The sequence below is a fragment of the Palaemon carinicauda genome, chromosome 15 (genome assembly GCF_036898095.1).
Source record: "Palaemon carinicauda isolate YSFRI2023 chromosome 15, ASM3689809v2, whole genome shotgun sequence".
NCBI lineage: Eukaryota > Metazoa > Arthropoda > Malacostraca > Decapoda > Palaemonidae > Palaemon > Palaemon carinicauda.
Window position 1 is genome coordinate 13,781,182 of NC_090739.1, and position 24,337 is coordinate 13,805,518.

At 43.3% G+C, this 24,337-nt stretch overlaps 1 protein-coding gene across 2 annotated transcripts in view; it reads right to left on the minus strand.

Moving 5' to 3' along the window:
* The window catches only part of LOC137654481 (uncharacterized), a 69,243-nt gene that overhangs the window by 3,933 nt on the left and 40,973 nt on the right, over nucleotides 1-24,337 (minus strand). For both annotated transcript variants that reach the window (XM_068388145.1, XM_068388146.1), the window contains exons 6-10: nucleotides 23,667-23,763; nucleotides 21,068-21,229; nucleotides 18,971-19,080; nucleotides 8,627-8,725; nucleotides 8,117-8,251 (exon numbers count right to left, since the gene is read on the minus strand). In XM_068388145.1, coding sequence (XP_068244246.1) covers nucleotides 8,117-8,251; nucleotides 8,627-8,725; nucleotides 18,971-19,080; nucleotides 21,068-21,229; nucleotides 23,667-23,763 — 603 coding nt within the window. The remainder of the gene's footprint in view (nucleotides 1-8,116; nucleotides 8,252-8,626; nucleotides 8,726-18,970; nucleotides 19,081-21,067; nucleotides 21,230-23,666; nucleotides 23,764-24,337) is intronic.

The following is a 24,337-nucleotide window of genomic DNA, read 5'->3' on the forward strand; positions in this document are numbered from 1 at the left end:
CCCGTCCAGGGACTTTCTCGAGTAGTCCTTCAAGTAGTGAGCCGTAAAGGTTGACTGGCTAGACCAAGTACCTGCCCTCAGGATTTGGCCCACTGCCATGTTTTTCTCAAACGCCAATGAAGTATTTAGACCCCTAATGTCGTGGGGTTTGGGCTTTCCTGGAAAGGGGACCCCTGCACTACTGTAGGGCCTGACGATCACTTGCCTTAGCCAAAAGGAGATAGTGTTCTTGGAGACTGGCTTCTTCACAGTCCCAAGGAAAATGAACACTCTTGATCTCGGGACGAAGTCTAGCTGTCCTATCTAAATACTGCCATACTGCCCTGACAGGGCACAGCAGCAAGTCCCTCGGGTTGTCCGAGCGAGGGATAGCTGGCACTGAGAATCCTTCAACTTTGGGGTCCCAAACATCTGGATTCTGAGTCTTGGCTACGAAGGAGGGTAAGAATCTGAAGGTAGCTTTTCGCCAGCCCGTCGAGTGTGAGATCTCGTACGACCGGCCATGAATCTCACCTACTCTTTGCTGATGCCAGAGCTAAACGAAAGTCTGCCTTGAGGGTGAGCTCCTTGTCTAGAATGTCTTTTAGAGGCTTGAAGGGAGGTTCCGAAAGCATCTTCAGTACCCTGGCCACATCCCCCTGGGGCACTCTAGCGGCTTGGGGGGAACACGACTGCTCGAAGCTCTTAATGAGCGTCGAGATATATCTGGAGGCACCTAGGTCTATGTCCTTCAGGAGGAAGACTTGGGATGGACGTGCCCACTTCATCCCTGAGATAGACCAGGAAGTCTGCTATCTCGAGAATGGAGGCCCCTAATGGCCTGATGTTCTTCGAGGAGCACCCCTTAGAAAAGGTAGCCCACTACGCCTGGTACACCTCGACTGACGAACGCCTCAGGTACCCTGACATCCTTGATGTCGTCCTCGACGGAAATCCTTCCTTTCTCAGGAGACGCTCGATAACCTCCACGCATGAAGGCAGAGGGACTAAGGGTTTTCGTGGAACCTCTGGAAATGAGGCTGCCGGAGAAGGTCTGGTCTGTCTGGAAGTGGCCCAGGTGGAAGGCGTGCCAGTTCCCTTAGATCTGCGAACCACTCTCTCTCTGGCCACCAGGGCGCTACCAAAGTCACCCACAGGTTGGCCGTCCGTCTCATTGGAAGGCGTCCTCGAACGCTGCTGCTGGATCTGGCACAGGAAAACAAAACATGGGGAGCTGTGCGTTTAGTCTCGTGGCGAAGAAGTCTATCCCCGGCGAGCCCCACTTCAGGAAGAGGGTTTTGACCACTTCTGAGTGTAGGGACCACTCGGGCCGTACCACTTGACCCATCCTGCTGAGGCCGTCGGCCAGGACGTTCCTCTTCCCCGGAGAGGAACTCCATCGTGAGACTGCACCGTTCCTTCGACTTCAATCCTTCTTGCTCTTTCACGTAGGCCACCTCAGGTGGAGTGATACGTAGTGGGCTACCTTTTCTAAGGGGTGCCGCACCCCGGAACCACGGTGCTTCCCCGGGGTAGATGGACGAACTCTAGGCACGCCCTTTGTACGGTCCTCATCTCCAGCACGTTTATGTGCAGGTTCGTCTTGACTTCCCATTTACCTTTTGCCATTTTGTCGAGAAGATGGGCACCCCAGCCCTCCTTGGATGCGTCCGTGAACAGGAGCATCTCCGGAGGGTCGGTTGCAAAGGGCATTCCCTTGAGGGTGTTCGTTCTGACGTGCCACCACTCCAGGACTTCCTTCGTCTCCGGGGACACCAGGACTATCTTGTGCGGGGAGTCCTATCAGTCTCTGCCATTCCTTGGCTCTCCTGGGCTGGCTCAACAGGAAGGGCCAGAATATCTGTTTCAGGTTGTCCAGTCTCTCTGCGGAGGGGAAGGCCCTCGCCATCCGGGAGTCTAGGACCAACCCTAGGAAGGTCATCCTGGTGGAGGGAATCAGCTGGGACATCTCCAGGTTGATGATGATACTCAAGTTGCAGAACTGCAGGAGCTTCGCGCCTTGCTCCCTCAGTACTTCCTCTGAGGCTGAAAGCAACAACCAGTCATCTAGGTACCGAATCTGCCGGAAGCCCTGTTCGTGTGCCCAGTCTGAAACTGTTGCGAAGACCCTCGTGAAGCCCTGAGGGCTGTCGACAGTCCGAAGCATAGGGTTTTGAACTGCAACGTTTGGGTACTCCATTTTACCCTTAGGAACCTCCTGCTGGAGGGATGGACAGGGACCTGGAAGTAGACGTCTTTGAGGCCTATGGACCTCATGAAGTCCTCCTCCTTCAAGGCCGCTAGGACCGACTTCGGAGTGTCCATCTTGAAGTCGGTGTTGCACACGAATTTGTTGAGGGCTGAAAGGTCTATGACTGGTCTCCAGGCCCCTGTCACCTTCTCCACCAGGAAGAGCCTGTTGTAGAACCCTGGACTCTGTTTCTTGACTCGTTCTACTGCCCCTTTCCCCAGCATTGCCGAGCCTTCTTCCTGCAATACTGCTACTCTCAAGGGGTCCTTGGGTGCCAACCACTCCGCCTGTTGATCTGGGATCTGAGGTGGGGGTCCGCTAGGAAGGGCAGCCTGTACCCCTCCTTTAGTACTGCTACGGTCCATGGATCCGCTCCGTGGTCCCGCCATGCTTGCCAATCGTTTGAGGCATCCCCCCACCTGAGGCGTTTGCAGGAGTAGGGGGCCTCCCCTCCTAACTCCTTCGAGAGCCGCGGCCTGAACGCCCTTCTCCTGGAGCCCGAGTAGAGGTTCTGAAGGCTAACTGTGGAGTCGAAGCTCCCCTACAGGGGGCAAGGCAAGGGAAAGATTACGTGAGCCAACTTCTACATCCGACGGGCGGACGGAGCCGAAGAGGCACTGGGAAAGGTGCGGGGGCCTCTCTCCAGCAGCCACTGAGGCAGGCACTGGAGAGGCAATAGCCCCGTTTGACTCGCTAGGGGGGAAAACCACTTTTCCTTCGTCACGGATGGAGCCGTCAGGAACAGGGGTAGCCGTCATGGGTCTACCCCCTCCCGGGGAAATCCGTGGGGTTTAAGTACCCTGCCATGTCAGCGGCCGCCTCCGATGCTTGGATGGGGCTGGCCGGGACGATGGCACGGATGGAGCCGCCGGGACGGAGGTAGCCGTCATGGGTGTCAGCGGCCACCTCCAATGCTTGGATGGGGCTGGCCGTCCCGGGACGATGGAGTGGCTATCTCCATCACAGATGGAGCCACCGGGACGGAGGTATCTGTCATGGGTCTTCCCCCTCCCGGGGAATCCGTGGGGTGTGAATACCCTGGTATACCAGCAGTTGACCACGAAGCCTGAATGGAGCTGTCGTGGTACCGGGTATGGATGCCATGCTGCCAGGTCGAGCCAGCGGCTGCCTCCGCTGGAAGGATGGAGCTCCTGCGGAGATCCATGGAGCCGCGGGCTTCCCCGTTCTGGCTGGTTGGCTCCTTCGTTCAGGGCGGGCCATCGAAGAACTGGAGGCCGGGACAAGGCTGCCAGTCCGAAAGGGCGACTCTCTCCACTGGGCGGGAGAAGTCGGAACCTTCGCGGGCTTATGCCTGTCGACCGAGACCTGGTGCGATGACTTCCGTCGATGATCGGGTCTGCTGGAGGAGACGTACCGCGAGGATGGCGAAGGAGCCCTAGGGAGCCAGCCAGTGAGGGTCGCTGCTGCACGGGGGTATCTACCAACCTGCTGAGGCCCGAGAGCCAGTCCTCATCCGTCGCAGGCTTCGGTTCGTCCAGCCTGTGGAGCCGTCTGATGAGGGCTAGTAATTTTCTGTATGCGGGGGCCTCGTCCTCTGAGCCCTCCGTCGGATGCCCTTCTGCCTGAGAAGGAGCACCTACGACGGGGGCCCCGCTTGGGGTGAAGGCATCTTTTGTCGTGGTACGACTTCGGCAGTTCTGGATGGAGGACGGGCATCGCCGCTGGGACAGAGGCTTCCGTCCTGGACTTGTCTCTCCCCATGGAAGACCAAGCTGCTGCGGGCTTCCTCGTGGCTGCTGGTTGTCTTTCACGTTCTGGCCGGCCTGTCGAAGTCTTGGAGGCTGGGACACGGCTGACAGACCGAAGGAGTCGGAACCTTCGCGGACTTATGCCGGTCTGCCAGAGCCTCCTGTAGGGTCGCGGGGGTTCACGTCGAAGGACGGGCATCGCCGTCGGGACGGGGGCCTCCGTCCTAGGCCCAACACCTCTTCCGGAGGTTCTCGTATCTGTGGGCCTGCCCGTCGAGGAAAGCCGAGGGCTGCGCTTCTGACGAGCTAGGTGGCCTTTGGAGGTCAGGACTCAGCTGCCAGACCAAAGGGTCGACTCTCTCCGCTGGGCGGATGGAGCCGGAACCTTCGCGGACTTACGCCTGTCGACTGGAACCTGCCATGATGAGTCCCTCCGTCGGGTGCCGCTGCTGCCGGAGGAGTATCTATCCGGGGAGCTCGTCCTCGGACGTCAACTTGAAGGGCCCGGCGGCGCAGCTAGCTCCAGCAGCCTGTCGAGGTGAACCATCACCCACTCACTGCTCTTGGGGGATCTTGGGCGCCGACTCTCGTGGCGCGACCTCGAGGGGGAGCGAGAGCGCAACACCTTCGTGCGGGACTTCTCCCTTCGTCTCCCGAGCTTCCTCAGCGCCTCGTCCTCCGAAGAGCAGGAGAGCTCCTCCACTGAGGAGAAAGAGTATGACTTGAAAGAGGAGCTTGAATATTTTTAGGGCCGCACCGAAGGGTCCGAGTCGTCCCGCGTGGATGCTCTTCTGTGGGAGACCAGGTCCCGAAGCCCTCTTCCATCCTCAGCAGCGACCTGAAAAGGCGTCTTGTGGGGGAACCCACGCAATGGGGTCCGACGGCGGGGAAGGCTCCTTCTCGGCGGCGCCCTCGACTGCAGAAGTGACTGAAAAACACGCCAAAGAGACTGGAGAAGAATTAGGGACATTTTTCCCCCACATGAGGTCATCAGAGGAGACGTGGCCTGCTTGCACCAGGACTCCGTCTCCCATACACACTCCCGCCCCTCCCTCGCCTGGAACGACGCCACAACCCCACTATCCTGAAGATCAGATTCTCGGGGAAGGGGCGCGGGCCTCTTCCCCGCAACGGACTTACCTCGTCCCCTACTCTGGGTAGGGGAAGGTGGTAGGGAAGCTCGGTCAGACGAGACGCCCGGCAAAGCAAGGGAGGAAGGGACGCTAGGCTTCTTAGGCGACCTCTTCGTCGCCTACTTCTTCTTGGTGCTATGCCGCACCCACAAAGACTCTTGGGGAAGAGCAATGGGCCTCTTCCCCACAACTGACTTACCTCATCCCCTACTCTGGGTAGGGGAAGGTGGCTGAGAAGCTCCATTCGACGAGGCATCGGGAGAAGTAAGCGGCGAGGAGAGGCTCGTCTTTCTATGTGACCTCTTGGACGCCTTTTTCTTCTTGGTGCCGAAGCGCACCCACTGCACCTCGTTCCAGGACTCGCACTCCGGACACGTGGCTGTAGGAGAACATAAGCTGCCCCTACACGACGAACACAGAGGAGAAGGGTAGGAAAGGGTATAGAATGAACACAATGGGTCCACGTGGGGACCGCGTAAGACACAAAGGGTCGCACTGGGTAAGGAGAGAGCGTCGAGATGTTATCGCGACGCGACCAGAGAACTTACTGGAGATTGAGACCTGAGCAAGCATGCTCTCTGACCCGGGGTTAGCCTCAGGGCGCGTATCACTCCACCTGAGGTTATCCCTCATAGAAAACGGGACTAGGGTAAACTACACAAAACTCTGGTCGGTTGGGAGGAAATCCCAGATACTCCTAAGAAAGTAGTTCGAGGTGTACTCCATGTTGGATCAATGGTATTTTTCTAACTACAAACCAAAGTCCTTTAATATTAGTATGTTTTCAGCTTGACTGGAAATCTACCATTAAAATTTATAATGCAGTACTGTATCTCGTTACTGGCTGGTGGCATGAAATCCCTGCCCCACAGTCAGAACAACGTGTAATCACTTTGACCTTCACCTAGAGCTTGGGGTTGAGGTGGGAAGTGAAACTTAAAGAACTCGGGTTTTTATAGTTGGGAAAAATAAAAATTACTTTAAGAATTTGTAATTTGTTCCGGCACAAATACAAACTCACGTCCTTAGACTCATCCTTAGGAGGGAGGAAGCACCTATAACCATTATGGCAGTTTAAAATCCCGGGATGTTGCTGGACTTAGAAGTCAACTCCTTCCACCACCTAATTTTGGAAAATATTCTCAAAGGTTGGACTAGGTTACTGTCTATGGAAATATGGACCAGGAAGAACTTATATCCCTGTAAAGATACACTGCCCTAATATAGGACCAATATAAAGTCCTACTGCATGTGACCAGTAGCCTTTATGCCATGCAATGATGGGATAACCTAAAATCCCTAAACTGTAACTGCATTCTGTTGATGGAGCATGTTTGCTCAAACAGAGCTCTTGCCTAAAAACCTTGTGCAGCTGAATCGCATCTTCTACTCACAAGAAATACACCTTCTTGAGAAAGGTTTGTGATTGTGGCCTCTTTGTAAATTTGGACATATATGGAAGTGTTATTGACAATCATCACTACCAAGTGCTCTATCAAACTGTTTGGAAAGTTTGTATGGTAGATGCTCTACAAGGATTCCCATTATGTTGAGAAACAAGTGTGTTTTTTCCATTAATCACATCTTATAGAACTCGGGTGGGTGCCTAATCCCTCCTCCACTATGTATGTTTGGACAGTATCTCAGAGGAGAGTACGCATCATGGAATTTGTCTAGCAAGTACTACAGTTAATCGCCCCGTATGCCTTTTGTTGTCCATCCCAAAGATATGGGGAGCACTAGTTGTTGTTGTTAACCAGTAAAGCTTCAGGAAATATATAAGCAATTGTGTAGGAGGAGGCTGTGCCAATCTAGCCTACTTGTCAACAACAGTCTTGCAAGACAGGGTAGGAACAATTATTGTTCCTATAATTACTTGCTAGGGAGCTCCTTGTAGTGGTCTTGTTAAGGTATTCCCAGATATTCAATCCTGTCTGGAAATCCTAAAGAACATAATCTGATATATCTTAATTCTCAGATCGAGAGAGAAGAAAGTAAGTCTCTATGATGGACAATTGCCAGGACCCGTCGGTAGATAAGTGCAGAATTAAAGTGCTCAAAAAGAGTAGCATGAATATTGCGAATTAATTGGTGGCCAGTCTCAAGTACCAGGGTTTTAATTTGTGGTTAACATTGCGAAGTATGCTATAAGAACACTAAAAAAATATTCACGTTTAGTGTGACTATTACCAGTGATTAAAAAAGATTAGAAGATAAGAAATGAATAACAGTAAACTCAATAAACTGTAACATTGTCCTCAAAAGCAACATAGTGACGATGTTGAGCTGAACAGAAAATGAACATGAAAGGCTCCTTGCATGAGCTCTGTGCATGCACAATATGCTGCTGCTCCTTCATCTGTGGCAATTGCTGTATGAATATAAGGCTTACTATAGTTCAACAGCTTTGTATGAGCAACCTAGAAATCTTTTGGAGATAAATAAATATGTAATTAAATCAAGATGATGAAGAAAGTTCTTGGGACAAAAAAAATTTCATCCGTTGACAGCATTGAGGTTTTCACTTTAGTAAGAATTCCAACACTGAGCGTGTTACCTTTTGACTTGCTCAAGCAATATAAGGTAATAGTTACAAAAATTTTGTATATGGTTTCTCACTACAGTATTCCTTATCAAAATTTTTCAAATATAATGCAAATGATTATATCTATTCATTATCCTTAATTTAATAATTTAAAATTATGCTAACAAAAATACTGTATGTTGTTTACCATCTTAAGCAACTGCTTTTGAACGGTGATAAAAAGTATTTTTGCTATTTAATTTTGCAACAGCAGTCTTTTAATACTGCTATTGTGTTCATAATGTGGAACTACTTCCATCTATTTTCCCCAAAAAATATATTGCTATAATTATCAAACTACAGTACAGTACTATCCTTGCACCTAATTAAAGAAAGATATTTCTTCTGTTTACAGCTGGTTTAGTGCAGTGATTAAATACATTTGAGTTCCAATGTGGCTATTGTACTTAAGCATTAGTTGAAAAAGCCAAATTGCTGGAAAAGAAACTTTTGTTCTTACCTTATTGAAAATTTCCTCTATGTCGGGCAGTAGTTTTTCACATGCTGTTGCTACTTCTGATGGTTTTCTAGAACTGTTCCTGCCTACACTGACTTTGTATAGGCGCACCTCACGACGCAAGTTCTTCATCTTTACCTAAAATCAAAACGTGTATGAACATATCAAAACCTTACTGCATCACAGGCAACTTGTCAGACAAATTTCACATGCATGTGATTTGGATATGAAATTTTAACTTTGATATAAAAAATGCACAATCTACTATAACCTTTCATAGGGTTAACTTTGATAAAAATATTCGCAATCTATAACTTTTCATATCTTTAACTGAAACTGCCTTCTCCACAACAATTTGTGTCCTTGAAACTTCAGATTTCTTCCATAATGAAATTTGTCCATTAGCTTATAATTACTCTAATTCAGTGCTGTACTGTGATTCCAATACAGCAAGTATTAACTTCAAGTAAATATGTATTCATATGTTTAAAAAACTTTGCGGTTAAATCCTACCTGACACTGGCGCCAATTTTTCTGAATTCCTCTTGCTTGAAGTCTCTTTGCTACTCTCTTACAAAGGGCCATGGATCTAATAAAGTATGAAGGGGGTACCTGTAAAGCAATATGAAAATGAGAGGGCATACATTTGAAAAGAGTTTGGTACAATGAGTAGTAATGAACATGCGGATTTCTTAGCCAAGAAATATAAAGGACTACAAAATACATATCCTATACCACCGATGTTATTAACTTGTTGGTCTAATTATACAACTAATGATAACAAGAGACTACTCGGAAAATAAAGTAACAAAACAGTTCTGATTTTTCTATCATACAATTCTACTACATGAAAGCTTTCACGAACTTCATACACAAAGTTACTACAGGTACCAATCAGTAAGACAGTTTGTGCACCTCAGTTGGTGTAGTGTAGACATTACTTGGAAGGTCTTTGCAATGTCCGTTTCGGCTTTAGCTGTTATGACTTTTTAGCTTTTAACTATACCACTGTTACCACTTCCTTTCTTCCATCATGCTGTCCAAGCTCTTTTAACTTTTACTTTATAGCCTGGTGTAAACTGAAGGTTTTCCCCCCAGGCTGTACATGAGTGCTAAATGGCCTTCCATGTCCCAGTGCCAAGCCACATGGACCATACTTATAAATCAAATTCAAACTACAGGTATCAAGGGTTGGCTCCTACCATTTGAGGATTTTTTGTAGAGATCAAGGTAGGGGAAAGAAAAAAGTTGAACAAGTGAGACCTATGGCTATAAAATCTTGACCTTTTGGGGTAGTACATGTGCGCAAATCTAACACACAAGAAATGTGTTCCGACTTTTCTAATAAAATACCATTCAGTATATCACTACTGGAATGACTAATGAAGAACTACAGTATATATTACTACTTGGATGATGACAAGAGCTATGTTTCATAATTCTCTGGGTTGTGAAGTTAAAACCAATTAGGGGACCTAAAAAAAAGTTTCCCCATGTTATGAGTAATCTCTGCCCGAGAAATATGTATATACTGTACATTCTTGTAAATGAATGTCCACAAAAATAGATAAATGTTTATGAGGCCTTCCTCAGCAGTTCAACTGGGACTCGAGAAGACTAAATAAGAATGGATAGCTTTCTTGAACTTTTTACAGAAAACTTCCCCTTCTTCAGATGAGCCTTTAGAAAGCTGTTGAAATCCTCTTAAAGAAAAAAAAATGAGAAACACTGATTAATATGATTTGATGACAAAGTTACCACACATAACAGTGTCTTACATCTTCAATGAAACGGACAGTTATGTAACAAATTATCTGTTATAGAAAGCACAGAGATGTCTTGCACATAGCAGAGTTGCATCAAAATAAACGCTACAAGAATACAAAGAAATTAAATAACAATGAAACCTCTCAATCCAGTACTACACCACCAACACAATGACAGCTGTTGAGGTTAACAATAGTGTGTTCATTTAGTATCCTCAAAGTTAATTCCTGGGAACACAACACAAACATTGCTTCACTATAAAAGCATCTGAAGAATGAAAAACCAATATCTCTCACCTAGTCCTTTTTTATATGAAACTTAGTTTATTATTTTGTCTACTTGCGGTATTCTTAAGCCCATTAACTCTCATATTTCTTGGTTTATGTTTAAAAAATGTTATTTTCATTAGTAAAATAAATTTTTGAATATACTTACCCGATAATCATGTAGCTGTCAACTCCGTTGCCCGACAGAATTCTACGGAAGGGATACGCCAGCGATCGCTATACAAGAGGGGGGTGTACTCACAAGCGCCACCTGTGGCCAGGTACTGCAGTACTTCTTGTTGACACCACCTCAATTTTTCCTCGGTCCACTGGTTCTATGGGGAGGAAGGGTGGGTCAATTAAATCATGATTATCGGGTAAGTATATTCAAAAATTTATTTTACTAATGAAAATAACATTTTTCAATATTAAACTTACCCGATAATCATGTAGCTGATTCACACCCAGGGAGGTGGGTGAAAACCAGTGTACATGTATATCAAGAAGCTAAGTATCCCGTATTTCATATTATCAGTTATTCAAAATAACAATGAAATTACAAGTACCTGGTAAGGAAGTCGACTTGAGCCATTACTCTGCCTTAAATAAGTTCGTCTTCCTTACTGAGCGCAGCGTTCCTCTTAGGAGGCTGAACAACTCTAAGGTGCTGAAGTATCAAGGGCTGCAACCCATACTAAAGGACCTCATCACAACCTTTAACCTCGGCGCTTCTCAAGAAAGAATTGACCACCCGCCAAATCAACAAGGATGTGGAAGGCTTCTTAGCCGACCGTACAACCCATAAAAAGTATTCAAGAGAAAGGTTAAAAGGTTATGGGATTATGGGAATGTAGTGGCTGAGCCCTCGCCTACTACTGCATTCGTTGCTACGAATGGTCCCAGGGTGTAGCAGTACTCGTAAAGAGACTGGACATCTTTGAGATAGAATGATGCGAACACTGACTTGCTTCTCCAATAGGTTGCATCCATAACACTCTGCAGAGAATGGTTCTGTTTGAAGGCCACTGAAGTAGCCACAGCTCCCACTTCATGTGTCCTTACCTTCAGCAAAGCAAGGTCTTCTTCCTTCAGATGAGAATGTGCTTCCCTAATCAGAAGCCTGAATAGTAAGAAACTGAGTTCTTAGAACTTGGGAAAGAAGGTTTCTTGATAGCACACCATAAGGCTTCTGATTGTCCTCGTAAAGGTTAAGACCTTTTTAGATAGTACCTAAGAGCTCTAACTGGGCAAAGTACTCTCTCCAGTTCATTCCCCACCAAGTTGGACAGGCTTGGGATCTCGAACGACTTAGGCCAAGGACGTGAAGGAAGCTCGTTTAGCAAAAACCGAGCTGCAAGGAACATGTAGCCGTTTCAGATGTGAAAACAATGATCCTGCTGAAGGCGTGGATCTCACTTACTCTTTTAGCTGTTGTCAAGCACACGAGGAAAAGAGTTTTTAATGTGAGGTCCTAAAAAGAGGCTGATTGGAGAGGTTCAAATCTTGATGACATAAGGAACCTTAGGACCACGTCTAGATTCCAGCCTGGAGTGGACAACCGACGTTCCTTTGAGGTCTCAAAAGACCTAGGGAGGTCCTGTAGATCTTTGTTGGTGGAAAGATCCAAGCCTCTGTGGCGGAAAACCGCTGCCAACATACTTCTGTAACCCTTGATCGTAGGAGCTGAAAGGGATCTTACTTTCCTTAGATGTAACAGGAAGTCAGCAATCTGGGTTACAGTGGTACTGGTTGAGGAAACTGCATTGGTCTTGTACCAGCTACGGAAGACTTCCCCTTGAGACTGATAGATTCTGAGAGTGGATGTTCTCCTTGCTCTGGCAAACGCTCTGGCTGCCTCCTTCGAAAAGCCCCTAGCTCTTGAGAGTCTTTCGAAAGTCTGAAGGCAGTCAGACGAAGAGCGTGGAGGTTTGGGTGTACCTTCTTTACGTGAGGTTGACGTAGAAGGTTCACTCCTAGAGGAAGAGTCCTGGGAATGTCGACCAGCCATTGCAGTACCTCTATGAACCATTCTCTCGCGGGCCAGAGCGGAGCCAATCCACGTCAGCCGTGTCCCTTTGCGAGAGGAGAACTTCTGAAGTACCCTGTTGACAATCTTGAACGGCGGGAATGCATACAGGTCGAGATGGGACCAATCCAGCAGAAAAGCATCCACGTGAACTGCTGCTGGGTCTGGAATCGGAGAACAATACAACAGGAGTCTCTAGGTTATCGAGGTAGCGAACAGATCTATGGTTGGCTGACCCCACAGGGCCCAAAGTCTGCTGCAAACACTCTTGTGAAGGGTCCACTCTGTGGGGATGACCTGACCCTTCCGGCTGAGGCGATCTGCCATGACATTCATACCGCCCTGAATGAACCTCGTTACCAGCGTGAGCTTTCGATCTTTTGACCAGATGAGGAGGTCCCTTGCGATCTAGAACAACTTCCACGAAAGAGTCCCTCTCTGCTTGAAGATGTAAGCCAGGGCTGTGCTGTTGTCAGAGTCCACCTCCACCACCTTGTTAAGCTGGAGGGACTTGAAGTTTATCAAGGCCAGAAGAACCGCCAACAACTCCTTGCAATTGATGTGAAGTGTCCTTTGCTCCTGATTCCATGTTCCCGAGCATTCCTGTCCGTCCAAAGTCGCACCCCAGCCCGTGTCTGATGCGTCCGAGAGGAGACGGCGGTCGGGTTTCTGAACAGCCAAATGTACACTTCCTTGAGAAGAAAGCTGTTCTTACACCACGCGAGAGAAGACCTCCTCTCTTCGGAAACAGGAACTGAGACCGTCTCTAGCGTCATGTCCTTTATCCAGTGAGCAGCTAGATGATACTGAAGGGGGGGGGAGGTGGAGTCTCCCTAACACGATGAACAGGGCCAGCGATGAAAGTGTCCCTGTTAGACTCATCCACTACCTGACTGAGCATCGGTTCCTTCTCAGCATGCTCTGGATGCATTCTAGGGCTTGGAAGATCCTTGGGGCCGACGGAAAAGCCCGAAAAGCTCGACTCTGAAGATCCATACCCAGGTAGACAATGGTCTGGGATGGGACGAGCTGAGACTCCTCAAAATTGACCAGGAGGCCCAGTTCCTTGGTCAGATCCATAGTCCATCTGAGAATCTCCAGACAGCGACGACTTGTGGGAGCTCTTAAAAGCCAGTCGTCTGACGGAGCCGGACACAAGATCATGGTACTGCTGCACAGTCTGTGAACTGTCAACCATGGGGAAGCGAGGAAGTACAGTGACAACCCGAAGCTGTCTAGATTGTCTGGGTCGTATAGACAACTCCTTATCGGGTTGCTGAGGTTGCCGCACTGCGTCACAACAAGTCACTTCTGCTGGTTGTTGAACGTCTTCCCAGTGACACACTGACTCCGTAAACAAAAAATCCTCTAACAAGGAGTAAGCTTGGACTGCATGTCTTGCAACACAGCTCAAGGTCTATGGGAGCAGGTGTGGTAACAGACGGGGTTAGCGACTGAAGTGGAACCATTACCTTCCCTGGAAGCATGTTATGCTTAAATAAAAGTCCATAGGAGGCTACGCAGCTAAAGGCTCCTCTCCAAATGACAGAGTCCTCAAGGGAATATCAGAAGGAGGGAGAAAAGCACTTTCTCATCTACAGGGACCATATCCGAGAAAAGCTAAGTTCTCTCAGTGAGGGTTTCACTGGTGCAAAAGCAGCAGACTAGAAGGCAACGTTATGAAACTGCTTGACAGTCTAGTGAGTTGGCAACAACCAAAGATGTGTGACTGAGAAGCATGCGGTAAGGTATGCAGAGCATGCTGTATGTAGAGCATGCTGTATGTAGAGCATGCTGTAAGAGAAGCAGAGCATGTTGCATGGCGTGTAACATTTCTCAGAAATTCCATGACCAGTGCTAGATTGAGTAATATCGCATTACTGTCCATTGAAAGTGCACGTGCCGAGGGAATTGATTTAGACTGTTTTGTTGATGAATTTGATAGCCGGCATGATAATCGTAGAATTAAGCTGCACTAAATATACGATCTATAATCTACTTCACCTCAGGACAGGGAAACTCGCCCTGTTGGCAACACTGCATTACTTCATGCATGCTTGCATGGGGTTTTAATATCAACATAATATTTACATTACATTCATAACTCAGGATTCATTTTTGTTTTGAAGATATTTTGCCATATTTGCGATTTGTTAAAAATATATTGCAAGGAATACATATATATTTTTTTATTTAAGTAATACGAATAACCTCCATTATCATAATGTTTGTGTAGGCATACATGTATATGATTACAAATGCAAGTTATGAAAGTAATGAGGTGTTATTATTGTCATTTGTTATTTCAAAGTTGAATGGGAAGAGGCTCAAGTTGAGGAGAAAGTGGCAGATGCATGCGTTGAGGTGGCTGACTCATAGCATGAGGTTCCTGCCTCAAGAGTTGCGCTTGCCTCAAGGGTTGAGGTGGCTGCGCAGAGAGAGGCTCTTGACTCACGAGTTGAGGTTCTTGAGGTGTGAGCTGCGAGAGTTGAGGTAGCGGCTGCGCAGAACGCAGTTCCTGTCTCACGAGTTGAGGTTCCTGAGGAGCTAGCCTCAAGAGTTGAGGCTCTCGCCTTGAGGAAAGTTAAGGTAGCAGCTGCGAGAGCTGAGGTGGCTGCCTCAAGGATGGTAGAGGTTGTCGTACCTCAAAAGGTTGTAGCCTCAAAGATGGTCTAACTGCAAGAAAATCTTGCCTCAAGGCATAAGACTCCTGCTCCCATTGTTGAGGTTGCCTTAAGGAAGGTTAAGGTTGCTGCACAACGCTGGTAACTGGCAACTCCGAACGCGGTAAGGTAGCTTGAGGAACCTCAACTTCGTACGCCTGGCAGACTGGACTGCGGTGAGGCGGAGCGCTCGCAGGAGGAGGTGTAACCTTCTCAGCCTGAAACTCACGCATTAAGACCGCAAGCTGCGACTGCATGGACTGCAGCAAAGTCATCTTGGGATCAACAGACGATAAGGTCTGTTGAGGCAAAGCCTTAACAGAAGATGAGGTCTGTTGAGGCATCGCCTTACCTCTCTTAGGAGGTGTGCAGTCACCTGATGACTGCGGAGAGTCAGAGCTAACCCAATGACTGTATCCGGGTTGTTGAACTCTAGAGGTCTGGACTTTACGTTTAAGAGGTCTTGAGACCTGAGTCCAGCGTTTTCTCCCCGAAATTTCTTCTGCAGACGAGCAAAATAAGGGCTCAATCGTCTGCGGGTGGGAGTGACGGTCTCTGTAAGACACGCCCGCAACCACCGAGGATACTTCTGTGCGCCGATCAAGGCCTGCCGAACCCTTTTGCCCTTCGACATTGCTTCTCCCCTGGGCTTGGGAGCTTGCAAGAGGTCCCGGACTGGGAGGACAACTGGCACGCACAGAAGTACCCTCACGCACAACACTGACACACTTTGCGCTAATCACTTATCACTTTTGATTTTCTGTTTGCACTTATTTCACTGAACTCGAAACTTTAAGTGGTTTGTACCTGAAACACGCAATTCTATCCTTCCTTAAAAGTTAGTAATTGCGAAAACAGAATTACAATGTAACAGAAAAATCTAATGAAAGATAAATAATTCAGTGGCTGGAAAGAGACTAAACACTAGATCAAATAAACTACGTTTAAAATCTCTCACCGCATAAAGCTTGAGAACAAGAATAAAACTCTAGAAACTACCTTCTTCCCCTAAAGAGACTAGGGAGAAGAGCAAAAACGATAACAACGTTACTCGCTTGAACGAAACGTTTATCCAGCTCTCTCTCCCTCCGTCTCTATCTCTCTCTCTCTCTCTCTCTTGACTTAGAACCTGAGAGAAGAGCCCAATCATATATATCGTTAAAACATATTATTGTTAAAGGAAAAAAACTATTTCCCAAATAAAAAGTTCCTTTATTAGAATTAAAACCATTAAGCTAAGAAAGAATGAACAAAACGCTAGAAACGGTTACTCTTACTGCAACGTGACACCGTGAAAATTCTCTCTCTATCGTAACGATAGAGCGCAAGTTGAACGTTCTGAACGTCAACAACTGCAGAGACAAAACAAAACGTTAGTTCAACTTTGAAAACAGTACGAGACTATCAAAGAAATTCTTTCAAAAACATTAAAATAGCATAATATGTTAACAGGTAAAACCGAAATGACGGGCTCAATGTTAATTAACTTCGGTACCAAGAAAAGACCGCCTACTATTAGGAAAGGTCGAATATAAACAAATATAAAAATTAATTTTAATAAGTTTATAATAAAAGGAAGTTAATCGAAGAGGCCTATAAAAGGCGGAGAGATAAAAAAATAAATCTATAACTTTTGTTAAGCAAAATTAAGAAAGAGAGTCTATACTCTCTTAGACACCAACACTTCCGTCTAAGGGAAGGGTCGGCCATTTAAAGGTGAAAGAGAGTTCATACTCTCTTCGTCACCATAATTAATCAAATTAATTCCAAAAGCTAGCTAAGCTAATAATAAAACTTCCTGAATAGCGAAAGCTGAAATCTTAGAGCAATACTTCACCAAAAACCGTGAACAAGACTCCAAAATTATAAGCGTATCCATGAACGTCTTGCCGGAAGCACGACAGAGGAAAAATTGAGGTGGTGTCAACAAGAAGTACTGCAGTACCTGGCCACAGGTGGCGCTTGTGAGTACACCCCCCTCTTGTATAGCGATCGCTGGCGTATCCCTTCCGTAGAATTCTGTCGGGCAACGGAGTTGACAGCTACATGATTATCGGGTAAGTTTAATATTGAAAAAATATCTTTAAAGGTAAAGCAGTGAACAAAAAAAAATTATTTTATTGTTTTCCAAAAGTATCAATATTACACATAAGATTGGAGTACTGTACTAAAACTATTATAAATGGGCTTGCATTACTTGGCTGTTCTTTTAATTCCGTGAAATCATTATTCCAATGAATCTCACCTGACGTTCACCTGGCTTCCTTCTCAAAGCTAGCTAAATGTCAAAGTTTGTCCTTCAAATTGAAATTTATCTATTTGTCATTCACATCTAGTCTTGTATTATGTCTATATGGTGTTTTATGGTAATGAGGGCACTTCGGTATGTCAACTAGCTGATGCCATTTCAGTCCTCTCGTTGCAGCTATTCTGGTTGAACATACCTTTTGTACAGCAGCATTACTTGGCTGTTCCTTTAATTCCGTGAAATCATTATTCCAATGAATCTCACCTGACGTTCACCTGGCTTCCTTCTCAAAGCTAGCTAAATGTCAAAGTCTGTCCTACAAGTTGAAATTTATCTATTTGTCATTCACATCTAGTCTTGTATTATGTCTATATGGTGTTTTATGGTAATGAGGGCACTTCGGTATGTTAACTAGCTGATGCCATTTCAGTCCTCTCGTTGCAGCTATTCTGGTTGAACATATCTTTAGTATAGCAAATCCAGATTTAGTGTTTTAAGTCTCACGGTGTTATTTAGCTTTAAATTAATTGGGGATGTTTTTTTCTGACTTTGACATACATATCTGTTTTAAACCTTCAAAAGGTTTGTTGCTAAATAATGCGGATCCTCATTCCATTTGTGTTACGCGACAAGGGCTACACTGTGGTTTAGACAATAATTGTTCTGAATATTAAAAGTCTCTCTTATGGAAGTACTGTATAACTGTATATGTTAAGCTCATGTCTAAATGAGTTTGTGTAAAAGACTCTAAAGGTAGAAGAAAAGTTTCCTTTAGTCTAGGGGAGAATACAGATTAGACTAGGTTAGTGGATTATGGTGGCGATGATGATGCTCAGGGTATTTACTGAACCAGAGGTTGGTAGTAATGAGCTTAATAAACATTCTGAAAATTTTGTGGAAAACTTTGCTACGTCAATGAAATCTGAAAAGGCAAACACCTTCAGGAGGAAGCAGCAATCCGAGTCTTACCCTTCCTGATTTCAGAACTTGGGCAAACTCGTTTGTTTTGCCTAGTGGTCCTTGTGTATCAGTTAGTAATGGTTCTAATGGTACACGGAGCATTTTAGTCGATAGCCTGCTTTAGGTGCTCCTATTGCAAAACCCTTGCCTTTCTGCAATATGGTCAACTCTTTACAACCACCAAATTTAAAGATAGAACACCAGATTAGGAGACTGCATCCTAAAGTCCCTTCTGCTAAAGTAAGAATTCATGAGGAACCTCTCCGTGCCATCATTAATAATGAAGCTTATCATATGGTTCCTATGGAGCCAGAAACACCAATTTTAATTAAATCTTTAAAAGTTTGGGCTCAGGCTAAGAAAAGGTTGCATCATGATTTAGAGGCAGTGACCTATTACCAGTTAGTGTAGGCTCAGCCAAAAGCCCATCTCAAGTTTCCCCAAGTGACATTAATGTTGGCGCTAGTACAGTACTTCTAAAAATAAAACAAGTCTTGAGACTTCTTTGCCTAGCAAAGGTGCATAGGTAACTCTTATTAGTAAGCAAATGGGAAATTCTTAGTATTTAACAATGGATACTTCACGAGAACAGATACAACAGCACACTTTAGTCTATAGTTATTTACCTCTCAACAGCTTTGAAATCTTGATTTGTAGTAAAGCATTGAGTTAAAATTCTTTGCGCTTGTATCGATAAAGAAGATCTTAAAGAATGCAAACAATGTAATACGCTCCTACTTAAAACATTTTAAAAGACATCTAATAAACTTCTCCAAAAACTACCAATTTAAAAAAAGACCTGTTGCCTTAAAGACTGATATAAAAAAATTATCAGCTGTCATAAGTACAACATATTTCACAAATCTGTTTGCCTAGACCCAGTGGTGAACTAAGAGCACATACATTCATCTATACATGAAAACAAACCTGTGTTAGTGTTTCCCTCCAAACTTTCAACAGGGCTTCAGTATCTCTGACAGACCAAATCTTTCGCGATGTACAAGTGCATATGTCCAAGTCGTCATCATGGAAATGACCTGAAATGGTTACAATGCAAAAGTGATATATATCTGTATGTAATTACATTTAAAAAAAAAATCTTAATAAAATAGCAACCCATATCAGAAAGAATTAACAAAATATTCAGCTAATACAAACAGTTTTTAGCAAAACTAACATGGCACAGCTATGCAACCTTGAAAGTAAATGTCTATCCTATTTCACAATGGTGTATAACCAGGTTTTGTATTTCTTATACTGTACAGTATATAATTTGCTACCTTTCATTAAAAAAAACTGAGTACTGTTTAGCACAGTAAATGAAATACTGTATATGAATATATAAAATAAGATAAATTTCATGATTTGTAGTTTTACAACAATATTGTAACAAAAAATAACTTATTACTAAGGCATACTGTATTTAACCTGTTAAGCGTCACCCACGTGATAAACAGTTCACCACGATCTACTCGGTACCGCCTTCAACTGCATATTCCGTTCATGACTTTAACTGCCTTTATCAAGTCGTCAGTCTCGTGATAATACGTTTACTTGTATAGTAAGTATAGGATCACCACTTGGCAACACTCTCAGCATATGGGGGCTGTAAATAGAAACTTATATGATGTTGGGCAACTATTTTTCTGAAGGTAGCTTGATGTTAGAAAACTGGTTTCCTTCCAGTGCGCTTCGGGCGTTTATGCGGATAAGGTTGTTGCAGTTCGTTTTACAATGAGCGGTCTAAAGGTGAAGGTTATTTCTTTAGATGAAATAAATGATATTCTTGTTGAGGAATTTGATAATGATAACCTGTTTGATAATGAGAGCAATAGTTCTGAATCCACCAGTGATGAGGATATTGAAGAAACAAAGTTTTCTTTCGATGCCGAGAGCGAAAAAAATGACTTCTCATTGCCGAATGACTGGACAACGAGATGTCACAAAACTCTATAGGAAAGGAAATGCCCCGAGAGAGAGAGAGAGAGAGAGAGAGAGAGAGAGAGAGAGAGAGAGAGAGAGAGAGAGAGAGAGAGAGAGAGAGAGGAGGCGGGGGGGGGGGGGAAAACTTGTCCCTTTGCTTTTATTGCTGATCCTGGCGTAAGATTTACGATTGAAGATAAAAAGAACCCATTAGAATATTCAGTATTATGTAGCCTTTTGAAATGAAATACTAGTAGTATTAATTGTGTTTTTTATTCCACCATTTAATTAATATCCCTCCTTTTAACTATAAATATGAATTATAAGCATAAAGAAATGATATTAACTTTGAAAAATTATCATTAGTGAAATGACCGCTCAGGGCAAAAAAAAGCGGGACGGTACATTAGCGGCAACCTGGTCCAGGGGGGACGCTTAACAGGTTAAAGGTCTTGGTACTCTTACTCCTACCATTACCATGTAATTCATATTAGTCTCTATTGAAAAGTAGTACTACACACACTATTTAATACAGTACAGTAGTTGTAGACCTTTATACTGTACAGTGAACCCTCGTTTATCGCGGTAGATAGGTTCCAGACCCGGCCGCGATAGGTGAAAATCCGCGAAGTAGTGACACCATATTTACATATTTATTTAACATGTATATTCAGACTTTTAAAACCTTCCCTTGTATGTAGTACTGTTAACAAACTACCCTTTAATGTACAGAACACTTAATGCATGTACTACAGTACCCTAAACTAAATCAGGCACAAATATTAAAGGCGATTTTATATCATGCGTTTCCTAAACACGCCAAAAAGCACGATAAAAAATGGCAACCAATGTTTTGTTTACGTTTCTCTGATCATAATGAAGAAACAAACGCATTTACTGTACACATCTGTGTATAGGTTAGTTTTTGCATCGATTATATTGATTATTCAGTACAGTATGTTGATTTTGTTATTACCAATATGTATATATATATGGGTTATGAAAAAAATCCACGAAGTGGTGAATCCGCGATGGTTGAACCGCGAAGTAGCGAGGGTTCACTGTACACTAAATATCAAAGAAAATACAATGGTAGCTAACCTGGTGACCCAAGTCTCCGTATCTTGTTAATTGGTTCAGAGCGTTCATGACCTCCATCAGAGCCTTCTGTGCGCTGCTCGTAACATACAATATTATTGCTGAGATGCATGGCGCGTTTACGTATTGCTGATCGAGCACGTCTGCGTCTCCTTATGCCAGAACCTGAAAAATAATAATTTTATAATAACTGGACATGGTTAAATTACAGAAGCATAGTAAACAAGAAGAAATATGCTAGTAAAGTATACTTAATGTTCTCAGCACATTCAAACTTGCGAAAGCTATATTAGACTCACAATACAGTACACCTAAGGATGAGGGTTCTAACAGTCTGTCTTTAGATCTTGTTTGGTTTTATGGCATATCATCCTCATATGTATAAATTTATCCCATTTTCTCTTTTTTAACAATTATTGCATATATTTTGATTTTAATCTTTTTTATTACTCTACTAGTCTCTTATTTCCATTGTTCAGCTAATATAGCCTTTTTGATTGTTAACAGAAAAGTTGTATAGAACAGTACAGTGGAATTTCTATTCTTTCCTTTGGAGTTTTAGCCTTGAGGATGAGAAGTTTTAGGAGTTTGAAGAGGTGAAGCCTTGGAATCATAGCCTATCCTAGTCTTCAAGAGCTCTCCATGAATCAAGCATGTTACAATTAGCTTCTGATGCATTCAGAAATTCAAACCTTCTTTCCTGAATAACAATGCAGACTGTCTTTGAGTGACCATCATCATTATGAACTAGGCTCAAATGCTTGTTGGAAAAGCAGAATGACACATGCCTAAAGGCCCTGATAAGAAAAGCAGCACAGTGCAGATTAAGAAATTCTTAGGAAATTAATAAAGAAACAAAAATAACAAATAAAAATAAAATAGTTTCATCTCTTTGGATGATAAGGATTGTAGACCTTTTAAAGTTTAAGGGTTTCTAGTGAATTTGTAAAAAAAATTATCAATGGATAACAAATTAAAAAAGGGTATAATTTACCCTCGCATATATACTAGTAAGGTAAATAAAGAGAAACAAATAAGATGCACCAAATCAACTATGAATATGACTTATGTGAACTTGCTCAATAAAATAAACCAATCCCACAAAGTTTGAATTCATGAGATTCCAATACATCAAGGACGTAAGTCATCCAAATGGTCATTCCACAATTTGGTCAGACCGGGAGCAAAACTTCTGGAAAACTGTTTGGTATTGAACCTCACAAAACAAAAGGCAAAATTCTTGGAATGACGTATGTCCACCCCTATATGGTAAATGGTATAATCCGGCCAGTTCTGATTTCAAGGAATAATTAGAATTACAGTATGACATTTTATAATATATGTACAATGAGCTTTTCACATGATAGTGTACTGTCAAAAAATTAATGCTATTATTCTGGGATATAAAATACTGTATATAATGCAATACAGTATTTTATTCTGATGAGGGAACCAAGTTACTCTTAAATAAGAAAGTTATAAAAAAAAAAGTCTTCAATAAAACCAATTTCTACAATTTTGAAACTTACCACTGTCAAGATTTGCTTGAATGTAGCTAGCAAAACTAAGAAAGCTTCGTATGTGCCTAACTTTCCTCTATGCATACCAGCTATCAGGAAGGAATTCTTATGTAAGGGCTTAAAGAGCCATTTCTCTAATGAGCTTTAAGGAATAAAAAAAGTTCACTGCACTGTTAATATTTCATTACCTCTTGAAATCATCTTACATCACATAAGAGACATTCACTTTGTGGGGAGACTTTAACATCAAGTTTTGCCATCCTTTATAAGAATGTCAAAGAAGTATTAAGAAATCCTTCAAATCAGTCAAAGGGGTCAATAAAAACAGAATTTCCCAGATGATATGATACACCAAAGGCACGATGCTCTCCCTCATATTTACAACTAAGAAGTAAACAAAAACCTACTACAGTACTTAAGTGCTAATAGAAGCCATAACTTGACCAAAATCAACACAAAATTGATATGAATACCTGAAATATACCAGGCACCAGTACCTGAAAGCTACCAATACCAGGACAAGCCACCACACAGGATATCAGATACTGGTGTTCATTTAAACGCATAAAATTAAACGGTGTAGGTTTTTATTCAATACTTCAGTTTCGAAGATCATTTCAAGTACAGTAGAGCAACTAGAAAAAAATATTTTCCAGCTCAAAAGGCCTGAATTTTAAATCGAACAGAAACTCTTTATGAAAAGTAATTTAGTTTAAAAAGGTTTACAAGTCGCCTTTCTAGACTCAAAGGGACTGAAAAAAAAAGTAGCTAGGGCTGTAAGAAGGCTGTAAAAAACCTTTAATACAATCTGAAAAACACAAGGAAAGTGCATCATCAGTAAGTGTGTACCCTGCTAGGGTGTGATATGAGTAGTATCTAAGAGAAGAAAAATTTCACTGATTAATAATAATCATCATAAATGTCAGAGAAAATAATGATAAAAAAGTTATTAATGAGGGAAAGAAAGAGAAAGAACAGCAAAGCCTAAACTATAAAGCTAGGAAAATGAGAAATAAGATCCAAGGCGGTAGCAATGGCAAATGCAACTAATTCCTATCAACATTGTCACAATTCATACTCACCCGCTTGTGGAAGAGGTTGTGCTCTTGGCAGTATAACTGGTTTGCGTTCAACCACTTCCCATTTGTCACGGTTATCATCTGAGTCACCTAAATCTACCTGTGAAAATTCCAGAACTTGTAACAGCAACTTTGGCAAAAAGCAATAATTTTCCCTATTCTATTGAATAAATAACTAGGGTAGAATGAAAATAGTCTTTAAATCAAATATGTCTTTTTATAACATTTAATATCGTAATAATAAAAAGATTAATAGTCAGGAATTTGTCTTTCATTTTACTACTTTTTTAATATAAAAAAGCACTAAAATATCAACCTCTGAATTAAAACAAATGTTAATTTTTGGGAACAGTCATAATTCAAGACAACAAATTTAATGAAAAAAAAAAGCAAAAACTTAGCCTGTGATTTGAGACAGTACTTTATAAAGAAAATGACTATTTTGGACTGAACTGGACTAATTGATTCTCAAGGCTGATAACTGAAAGCTCAAAACCAGCATACAGCTTCACAACTAGCTAGATTATTTGTAGGTAAGGCAAGAGTTTATGCAAGAACATTATTACCAATCATGTTTTCCCAGTTTAATTTTAATAAGAAAATGACAAATTCGAAGATAATTTGTATTTTTCCTAACCATACAAACCTTAGCTATTTACAAAGGGTATTACTTT